The sequence below is a fragment of the Saimiri boliviensis genome, chromosome 6 (assembly GCF_048565385.1).
Source record: "Saimiri boliviensis isolate mSaiBol1 chromosome 6, mSaiBol1.pri, whole genome shotgun sequence".
In the NCBI taxonomy this organism is placed as follows: Eukaryota; Metazoa; Chordata; class Mammalia; order Primates; family Cebidae; genus Saimiri; species Saimiri boliviensis.
The window spans coordinates 53,798,010-53,808,946 of NC_133454.1; the positions used below are offsets into that span (position 1 = coordinate 53,798,010).

General features: G+C 41.1%; 1 protein-coding gene across 1 annotated transcript; it reads right to left on the minus strand.

Moving 5' to 3' along the window:
• Nucleotides 1-47: 47 nt before the first annotated feature.
• MPZL2 (myelin protein zero like 2) lies at nt 48-10,415 on the minus strand. Its single transcript, XM_003923634.4, has 6 exons — nt 9,926-10,415; nt 8,761-8,927; nt 8,267-8,477; nt 5,631-5,778; nt 2,496-2,571; nt 48-534 (listed from the first exon to the last, which is right to left on the minus strand). The coding sequence occupies exons 1-5, from the start codon at nt 9,981-9,983 to the stop codon at nt 2,508-2,510; spliced, it is 648 nt and encodes a 215-aa protein (XP_003923683.2). The 5' UTR covers nt 9,984-10,415; the 3' UTR covers nt 48-534; nt 2,496-2,507.
• Between the last annotated feature and the right edge of the window lie 522 nt (nt 10,416-10,937).

The following is a 10,937-nucleotide window of genomic DNA, read 5'->3' on the forward strand; positions in this document are numbered from 1 at the left end:
CAAGATGCATCTCATAGTTAAGGAGAGACATAAAAATCAAAATGCCATTTAACAGTTTGAATTTAGGATTTACTGTTAATCAAAAACGCCAAGGAGACTTAACTCACCTTTTAATTGAGAATATGGGAAGGAAAGAGAGTAAACACATTAACTTTAGTAGCAGGAGAGCTGCTAAAAGAAATGTAAAAGGAAATACTATGACAGACAAACTGGCTTTTATCCCCTTTGATACCAACATATGTGTATACAAATCATAACACTATAGTGTTTTAAGGGCAAAAATATAGCTTCTTAGTTTATAAAACCTAATGAGCACTTGCAAAAATTTACACTCTGAAATTAAAACCTTAATAATGAGGCTGTATATGACTGGTGATATGGAAGAGCACTGTGCTGGCTCCAGAGGTATGTTGCTTGTCTAAGTATATGCTGCAGAACTGGTTGGAAAACGGGCCACAATTGGAAAAGCCAAAGAAGAGTTTCTGTTAGCTTCAAGAAATACTGGGGTTCTTGTGCTTAGAAATCGTCAGCTTCCTAAAACACAAAAGTTTAAATGGATAATATATTTGAAAAGAGTGCAACAGGAATACTTGGCATTATGAATTACATATATGTTATTAGATCTTCATTCTGAAGGAAAATATTCATATTCTCCCCCAATTTAATTTTTAAAAGAAGTTTCCTAATCCTCATTACATGATTTTCGGAGTTAGTATCCTTAAGTCATAGCCTCTAAGTACCTTGCATGGACACTTGGATGATACACAACTTGCTCACATGCATACCCTCCATATCCTCCCCACTTCTCTCTCTCGTTACAAACAAAATCAGACATACAGAAAAGTAGAGAAGAGAGCATGTGGAATTTACTCATCCCCTACATTTATTAATTCTTTCTTTTCTCACCTCCTCTCCCCCATCACCTAATTCTGAAGCCTTTTTTTGTTTTGCTTTTTTCCCTAAGCTTTTAAAGCAAATTGCTGACATTTACCCCTAAATACTTCAGTAATCATTTTTCAAAATTGGTACATTTTCTTTATAACTACAATACCATTACTAGACCTCATAAAAGCTAACAATAATTCCCTAATGGTATCCATATATTTAACATTTTCATATTCAAGACTTTCCCAATTGCCCCTCCAAGGCTTTTTTTACAGCTAGTTTGTTCACACCATTATTCATCAGTTGGGGATCACACATTGCACTTTGATCGTGTTTGTCTCTTAAGTTTCTTTTGATCTAAAACGTCTCCCATATTTATTTTCCATGACCCCAACTAGTTAGAGAATCCCTTTAATTTTAAAGAGACAATAGCCATTGGCTGGTAAAAACTCCCTTATGTTAAATTTGGTTTTCTGGTTTTACAATACAATCATTTTTCACCATATTCCATTTTGTAAATCTTTGAGGTCTTTCACTGGAGCTTTAACCTATAAAAATGTGACCCTCTTTATAATTTACTCCCATGTAAGAGAGCCAGAGTTTTACAGGATAAAGTCATAAATATCAAGAACTTTCTTATGAGGGTAAAATTTAAGTTTGCATATCTGGATTTATAACATCTAGAAATTAAATGTGTGGACCTATTTCAGAAAATGGGAGAAATGCTGAGCATATGAAAAATAAATTGGCCAGGCGTGGTGGCTCATGCCTATCATCCCAGCACTTTGGGAGGCTGAGGCAGGTGGATCACTTGAGCTCAGGAGTTTGAGACCAGCCTAGGCAACATGGCGAAACCCCGTCTCTACAAAAAGTACAAAAATTAGCTGGGTGTAGTGGCATGCATGCACCTGTGGTCCCAGCTACTTGGGAGACTGGGGTGGGAAGATCACTTGAGCCTGGGAAGCAAAAGTTGCAGTGAGCCAACATCACACCACTATACTCCAGCCTGGGTAACAGATTGAGACCCTGTCTCAAAAACAAAGAAAAGAAAAATAAATTATCCTACTTTTTAAGCCTGATGAAACTGAAAACTGGAAAAATAAAATTATATACTACTGACACTGGATTCATTTCACATAGTTATTAATGCCAATAACTAAATGAGAGGAGTTGAAATCAATTCCAAATAGTACAAAAGTTCCCCTGTAAAAAAATGCCAGATATATCTATTGAGTCACACTCTCTTAATACCATAATTGAGAAATAAGAATAAGCAGGTAATAATCTTTTGATTTAAAAAAGATTTATTTACATGTTGAATACTTTTTATTATTAGTGGTAATAAATATAATCCCAAAGCCACAAAAAAACCTTAGAATTCTCTCCACTTTAATGGTAGTAGAGTCCAGCTTCTTAATCCTTTGCACAAAATACACTCAAAGGAGAAGTCTCCCATAAGACTAATAGAAGACTTTTGTCTCCCTGACCCAGATCCTCTAACTTCATATGGGAAACACCTAACTGTAAAGTGATCTGGAAGATCCTCATTAGAGATGGGCTGTACACATCAGAAATCTGAGGAAAGAAATCAACATATTTGTGAACCTTACCATCTAAAAATATTAGTCCGTGTCTTCTAAATAAACAGAGACCTTTTTCTCTTGGTTGAGCCTTTCCTCTTCTTTTCTGTAACAAAGAAGCAGAAACCACATGTTAAGTGAACAAGACAAGAAGCAAGAGGCAAATCCTACAGAAGCTTCAGGTAAGGTATTTTCTCCCCATGCTCTCGAAAGAATCATATGCACTTGGGAGTAGACCGAAGCTTACACAGAGCTAAACTGGTGATATCTAATTAATAATATTCACACCTCTGAACTTAAGACACTTTTCAGAATATAAGGAATACAATTTGGGTTCTGACTGGGAACTCCAGAGTTTTAAAGCAAACACCTGATTTTACCATTAGTATCCCACCTCTAATTTATATTATTCAAAATAAAAATTAAAAGTTTTGTGTTGACCTAAGTCATCTTTATTGATTCTATTCAAACTATAAACCTCAGAGTTGGGTTTGTTTAGGCTCTTTAAAATCAGTTCTGGTTGGCTGGGCACAGTGGCTCATGCCTGTAATCCCAGCCCTTTGGGAGGCCAAGGCTGGCAGATCACTTGAGGTTAGGAGTTTGAGACCAGCCTGACCAACATGGTGAAACCCAGTCTCTACTAAAATTACAAAATTAGCCAGGCATGGTGGTGCATGCCTGTAAGCCCAGCTACTTGGGAGGCTGAGGTAGAGGAATCACTTGAACCCGCGAGGTAGAGGTTGTAGTGAGTCGAGATTGTGCCATTGCACTCCAGCCCGGGCAACAAGCAAAATTCTGTCTCAAAAATAAAAAAATTTTAAAAATCAGTTCTGTTTATTTCAGTAAATGTTTATTAAGGAAAGGAAATAAGTGGTGCTGGAACCACAGCAAAAGAGTGAATTTGGACTTCTGCCTCAGCCATATACAAAAATGAAGTCAAAATAAATCAAAGATCTAAATGTAAAAATTAAGACTATAAAACTCTTAGAAGAAAACACAGCCAGAAACCTTCATTATCTTGGGGATTAGGCAATGGTTTTTTAAATGAGATTAAAGCACTAGCAGCAAAAGAGAAACTGGACTTCATCAAAATTTAACTTTTGTTCTTCAAAGGACATTATGAAGAACATGAAAAGACAACCCACAGAATGGGAAAAATTAATTGCAAATTGTATATCTGATAAGGAACTTGTATCCCTTAAAGAACTCTTACAGCTTTATAAGAGTAAGTCAAATAATGTACCCCATATTAAAATGGGCAAGCTCTGAATATATGCATCTCCAAATAAGATATACAAATGGCCAATAAGAACCTCAGAAGGTGCTCAACATCAAGTCATTAGGAAAATGCAAATCAAAACCTCAATGAGATACCACTTGACCTCCACTAGGTGGCTTGATTAGTTTGGATATTTGTCCCTGCCCAAATCTCATGTTGAACTGTAATTTCCATTGCTGGAGGTTGGGGCCTGGTGGGAGGTGTTTGGATCATGGGGGCAGATCCCTCATGGCTTGGTGCTATCTTCAATGAGTCAGTTCTCACAAGATCGGTTCATTTAAAAGTGTGTAGCACCTCCCCCAAACTCACTCACTTGCTCCTACTCTCATCCTGTGAAATGCCTGGCCCCATTTTGCCTTCTGCCAAGGGTAAAAGCTCCCTGAGGCCTCCCCAGGAGCCAAGCAATGTCAGGGCCTTGCTTGTACATCCTATAAAACCATAAGCCAATTAAATCCCCTCTCTATAAATTACCCAGTCTTAGGTGTTTCTTTTTATAGCAATTCGAGAATGGCCTAATACATGGTATGATAAAAAAGACAATAATGAGTGTTGAGGAGGATGTGGAGAAATTGGTACCCTCATATATTGCTGATGGGAATGCAAAATAGTCCAGCTGTTTTGGGACAGTCTGGCAATTCCTCCAAAAACTAAACAGAGTTATCATATGACCCAACAATTCCACTTTTAGGAGAATTAAAAACATATGATCTACACAACAGCTTGTAAATGAATGTTTATAGCAGCATTAGTCACAATAGCCAACAAGTTGAAAAAAAACTAAATGCCCATCAATTGATGAATGGATAAACAGTATGTGGTATATTCACACAATGCAATATTATGCAGTTATAAAAAGGAAAGTACTAATACATACTATAACAAGGATGAGCCTTGAAAGCACTATGCTAAGTGAAAGAAGCTGGGCATAAAAGGAATAAAATCATATGATTCTATTTAAATGAAGTGTCCAGAATAAGCAAATCCATAGAGACAGAAAGTAGATGAGTAGTTGTCAGGGGCTGGAGGGAGGGGATAATAGGGAGTGATAGCTAAGGGATATGAGGTTTCTTTAGGGGAGGAAGCTTAATAAGATGCTGCAATTAGTTATGATTGTTGTGCAACTTTATGAGCCTGAAAAGGGTGAATTTTATGGCATGTAAATTTTATTTCAATTTTCAAATACATTTAATGAACACCTGTTATCAGCACAACAGACTTTTGTAGGCACTGACTCATAGTGACCCTGCTGACTACCGAGCCCAGTGGTTTTTACAAATGTATGCTTCCCTTTGGCCGGGAGAGGTAGCTCACACCTGTAATCCCGGCACTTTGGAGGCCAAGCTGGGCAGATCAGGAGGTCAGGAGTTTGAGACCAGCCTGACCAACATGGAGAAACCCCATCTCTACTAAAAATAGAAAATTAGCCAGGCGTAGTGGTGCATGCTTGTAATCCCAGCTATTTGGGAGGCTGAGGCAGGAGAATCGTCGGAACCTGGGAAGCAGAGGTTGTGGTGAGCCGAGATCACGCCTGCACTACACCCTGGGCAACAAGAGCAAAACTCTGTCTCAAAAAAAAAAAAAAAAAATCTATAAATGTAGGCTTCACTTTAAACATAAGGGGTTTTATTGAAAAGCTTTACATAAGCAGATTTTTAAATAATCAACCCCCCGATAGTAAATCCCATAAGGAAATTTTTGTAAAATGAAGAAACCTTTTGTAAAGTTACCAGTTCATACCTAATTGGTCTATCCTGAAAATGTGAATTCTTTTATATAGGATTAACTTAAAGGGAAGAACATCTGTTCAGCAACTATTCAGCCCCATTGCAAAATACCAAGAGTCACCATTAGAATGTTAGAACTTTCCCAGAACTGCCCAGCCTTACGATTTTATCTCCACCACTTTATGAGCTCTTTCAGCCCATCGCTTTTTCCGGAAATGCTGGACAAGGACCACCACAATTACTATTATGATCATCAGTGCACAGGCAGAACCAATGGCCAAAGCCAGGAAGTAGATCTCAGAGAAGCGTACTGTAAGGAGAAAAAGATTAGGTTAGGATCCTAAAAAGAGGAGGACTACAATGAAATCTAATGACATAATATACTATATTACCTTATAAACCCTACTAGCAATAGGAAAACCATACAGATACTTTAGTGGTTCTCAAAGTGTGGTCTTCAAAGTAAAAGCAACACTTGAGAACTTGGAAATCTCTGGCTCCACCCCAGACCTACTGAATTAGAAACACTAGGAGTGGGGCTGAGTAATCTGTTTTGACATGTCCTCCACGTGTTTCTGATGCAGTTTTGAAAACCACTGGGTGGGTTGAACTACCTATGGGGTAAAGTTATTGCTAACCTCATCAAACCTAGTGCCCAACGCATTTCTCCCTGACTTCTCATCACTTTCACTCCGTCAGTCATTTATTCCGATTTATTAAGGGCCTACTACGTTCTTGGCACTGTAATAGAAATGCAAAGCCAAAAAGACATCACCTTCAAGGAGCTCGTGCCACTGAGAGGATAGGAAAGTAAATCAGTAACTACAGTGTAGTGGATAAATGACAGAAAAGAGAATCCAGAGGGAGGAGCCCTTAGGGGCTCTCAGTAGAGTCTGTGAACCCTGGTTCTGTGGTCCCTCAGCTTGATTTCTGATTAGGCTTCAACAAGCCCTCAAAGTCAGAAAGGACATTAGAGAATGTCTAGCCTAGGATTCCCAGCCTTGAGTCCATGAAGGAGGATGGGGAAGAAGGATGGAAGGTAATCTACAAGCCCACAGAGGCCATGTCTCATTGTGTATGTCTCCATTATTGCAGGGGAAGCAGGACCATGGCTTTCATTTTATTAATCTCCAAGAATAATTATCCACGTATGTTTAAGAAGCATTGATTTTTGTTTGTTTAACCTGTTCATTTTGCAGATGAAGAAACTAAGGTCCAAACCATTACATTATTTCTTTCAGTACTCAAATGATTTCTGTAAGGCCACACAGCCCTCTATTATAGGTAGGGCGTTGAGAAATGGTTTTAAACTGTGCTATGAATGAAAGGGAATCATACCACCTCACAGGCTTATATGTTTGTAGTAGTAATACTGTGTGTTGGTTAAGAGCACACACCAGCCAGGCGCGGTGGCTCAAGCCTGTAATCCGAGCACTTTGGGAGGCCGAGGCGGGTAGATCACGAGGTCGAGAGATCGAGACCATCCTGGTCAACATGGTGAAACCCTGTCTCTACTAAAAATACAGAAAATTACAGGCATGGTGGCACATGCCTGTAATCCCAGCTACTCAGGAGGCTGAGGCAGGAGAATTGCTTGAACCCAGGAGGCAGAGGTTACGGTGAGCCGAGATCGCGCCATTGCACTCCAGCCTGGGTAACAAGAGCGAAACTCCATCTCAAAAAAAAAGAAAAAGAGCACACACCAGAGAGCACTAGGTTGAAATACCTAGCTGTGTGATTTGAAGTAATTAACTTGTTTGAGCCTGTTTCCTCATGTGTAAAATAGAGATAATGATATTCATCCCTTGAGTTCTTAATAAAACATCAAATAATTCCTATAAATTGTTCCATGCTATGCCTGTGCAAAATAAACACTCAATGTATGGTAGCTATTAAGTGCAATTCAGAGGTTGGGGCACATTCACATTTATTATCTCATTTTATCCTCACCATGATCCTCACTGTGTATTCTCACTTTACAGATGAGGGAAATAAGACTTCTTGAGAGCGGGTAAATGGTAGCAATAACTCAAACCTAGATCTACAACTCATAAATTTCGTGTACTTTGCTCTTTGTTACTTGGCATGGTTTTCCAGATTGGCCTTTATGGGGATGCAGACAATACAAGGCACCAGTTTAGAGCACAGTTTTAGATTCAAAGATGATTGGGTTTGAGTCCTAAGTTACTCCATTTGTCAGCTACATGACTCAGGGAAAGTGATTTAACCTCTGCGAGCCTTGTTTCCTCACTGGCAAGATGGGAGGCACTAAATGCACAATAAACTGATGAGATATGTAAAGACTAAATAAAACGTGTCGTGTAAAGCCCCTGACATTTGGGAAGTAGTAAGTTTTAACTACCATTTTTAGTCCCTGCCTCCTAGAGTAGTGTGGGGATTAAATGAGATAGTGTATGTCATGCACTTTTGACAGTGCCTGGCATTAGAGTAGTTACTCGATACGCATCTTGAATAAACGAGTGAGTGAACAGACCTATTGTAAGCCTTTTATCAAAGAATTGCTTCCTCTCCCTTTCACAGTCTCAGTGCCATTGTTGTAACAGATTCTGAGTTCCTTTGCTTTACTTTCTGTTTATTTCCACAGCCAAACAAAGCCTTTCTCTTTTTACCCCAGCACTCTTCAGTCTCCCTCTGAGGCTCCCAGTTCTGAAGGGCTTGTCCCTCTCTCTATCCGTCACAAAAGACCGTCCGTCTCTCTCGGCCATCACAAAAGATTGCCCCTTTCTTTTCCACAAGCCCACATTCCTTCCAAAGCCACTGTTCCCTGCATAACCTACCAGTTTGCACGACGCTGAGCCGGATCTCCCCTATCACCCCATCAACATCAGGTGGGTTCTTCACCTGGCAGGTGTATGTCCCATTGTCGTCAAACTGCAATTTCCAGAGAAAGATGGAGGCATCGTACCGCTCAGGGTTCCCATCCCAAGACACCCGGTCCTTAAACCGTCCGCTCATGGGTTGGAAGGGATCTATGTGGTAGTAGAATACCTAGAGACGGGAAATGGCAAAAGGTCTTTCTTACTCAGTACCTGGGCAAGGAGGCCAAGACGGTAGGAGCAGAAGCGAAACACCAGCAAACCTAACTTTCCTGTCTGCAGCTCTGTCACTCGCTTTCCCCTTCAAAGGCTTCTCAGTCTCCGTCCCAAGAATTGTTTCCCAGCTTAACCTTGTGCTTGCTGCTAAGAAAAATACTGGACGGGAAAGGAGAAATGGACTGGCTTATCATTTCCCTAACCAAGGGGCCCCTGGAAAATGACAATAATCTACTTACAAACTGCTCAGGTCCCCCATCTAGAGGACGAAAATTCCAAGTCACTGTTAGAGCATCACCCACAGGGGCGAAGCTGGAGAAAGTGCATTTTAACCGAGCATCTGTCCCATTAACAGCCTCCAGCACCCGGGAGGTATAAATTTCCACAGCTGCTATAGGCCAAAGAGCTGCAATGAAAAAGAAGAAAAAGAAGGGTTAACAGGGAATGTAGTATTGTAAGAACTTCTGCTGACACTTCCAAAATAAATATCTGGGTAGGACTTAAAGTAAAGTGAAACTGAGATGCCCCAGCTCCCAAACTTACTTCACCCAGAATCTACATACTCCTACTCATATGCAACCTGGATGCTCCCATTCCATGTGACAACTGAAATATCACACAGCAAGCCTTCGCGGTGCTCTTACTTTCTCCATAGCATAATAGCCTCGCCTCGTGGTACTGACTTAACTGTCATAACAAACTACAAACACCCGCGAATAGAATTGAAAGAATAAACAAAAAATTCAAATGAATCATAACACTGATTACACATTACATTATGTATTAAGGTTAAGCATTATGTATTGTACGTAAAGTGATCTCCTCGCGGGTAAGTTTTCCAGATGGGGCCTTACATGGATTCCTTACTTTTACTAGTCTATTGAAGAAATTGAATTAATCAAATTCAGACAGCTATGTTTGCCTGCACTCCTGGAACCGTTTATACCACGTGGCATTTTTTTTTTTAACCTCGATATTTACATTTAGAATGTGCGTGTTGGGGCACTTTAAAACCACAGTAGGTCTCTCTCTAACAATCTCCACTTTCCTGGTGTTGCTGAGAGTCCCAGACAAGACCCGCACACAGAAATCCAAATGCCAAGTCCTGCCGGCAGCAGGTTGAGAGCAGTCACACACAGAAAAAACCCGGCATGTAACCTGAGATTAGAAAGCCCTCTCTGTGCCTGAATCACTGGCAGCCGAACACACCTAAACCTGTTCGTCCAAGAGCAATTCTCCAAAAACAGTCCACCAACTTTGATTTCAGTAAAATCCAAAGTAAAACAAACTGCAACTGTGGCTCAGGCTCCCAAACAAAAGTCTTGCAACTTCTAAGACAATTAGCAAACTTTATAGAGTGAGCAGTGAAGGAGGAAATGCTCAGAGAAGCCCGCCGGCTCTTACCTGTGAGCTGTATGCCAAGAAGAAGCAGCACCGCACGAGCAGGGCTCTTGCCATACATGAGGGAAACCCAGCCTTGGCCCCAGAGACCAGACCGGGCAGACCCAGGGCTCCAACACCCTGCCAAGGCCACTCCGGGAGGAGCGAGCGCCGCGTTTTCCCAGAGAGGAGTTTGAGTTGAGTTCCTCACCTGTGCCTGTGACTCAGCCCGCTCTGCCTGTGCAGTTTTCTGAAATGAAAGGTGGGGCCCCAGCTCCTACTGCCCTCCTTCCTTTCCTCTCTCCCGCCCTCTACACTACGAGCACGAGCACGTCTGCACAAAGGTTCCCAACGGCCCCAGTCCTCTCTTTACTCTCGGTTAATCTGTCAGGGCTCTGGCCTCTAGATGGCCTCGGAAACAACCAGAGGAGGTGGTGCCAGTCTGAAATGTCCCAGACTGTTATGGGTTTGGCCCCCACACGCCCTTTAAAAACAGGCTGTAGGCTTGCCTGGGAAATGAATGTTGAAACTATCTTGCAGTGATTTCACTTCTCAAAGCACCACCCCGGGGCCACATTCACCTAAGACTGGATTCTGGATTCGCTACAATTTCAAAACGGGAGTCTGAATTCCTTTCGAATTTAATGATAAATCAGGACACCATCCCTGCTCACTCACCCTGCCATCCCAGAGCAATCTGCAAAGTGCTCTCCTGCTGATTCTTTCACCGCCACAACGCCCTGTGAATCGTTCTCATTCTACCAGTGAGGACGCTAAGAACCCGAGGAAGGTAAATGATTTGCCCAAGGTAGCGTAGCTACTACGTGGCAAACCCAGAGCTTTTCTTAAAAGTCTAGTGTTCTTTCCACCAAATAACAGCTACTATGAACAATCAGACAGGCGGCTCTCAAAGAAAAGGTTTTCATGGTAACTTTGTTGTGCCTCGGATTTCATCTGCCAGTTTTAGGACAGCTAAATGAGAAGTCTAAAGACTTGAGGAATTTAAACGAGAAAAGGGGCCTCCTTGTCTGGAAAG

Excerpts from the sequence above, each read along its gene's own strand:
- MPZL2 (XM_003923634.4), bottom strand. The coding sequence starts at position 9,983 with ATGTATGGCAAGAGCCCTGCTCGTGCGGTGCTGCTTCTTCTTGGCATA. Across the intron at positions 8,928-9,925 it reads TCTTGGCATACAGCTCACAG|CTCTTTGGCCTATAGCAGCT; the intron begins GTAAGAGCCGGC and ends TTTTCATTGCAG. Across the intron at positions 8,478-8,760 it reads ATGGGGGACCTGAGCAGTTT|GTATTCTACTACCACATAGA; the intron begins GTAAGTAGATTA and ends TCCCGTCTCTAG.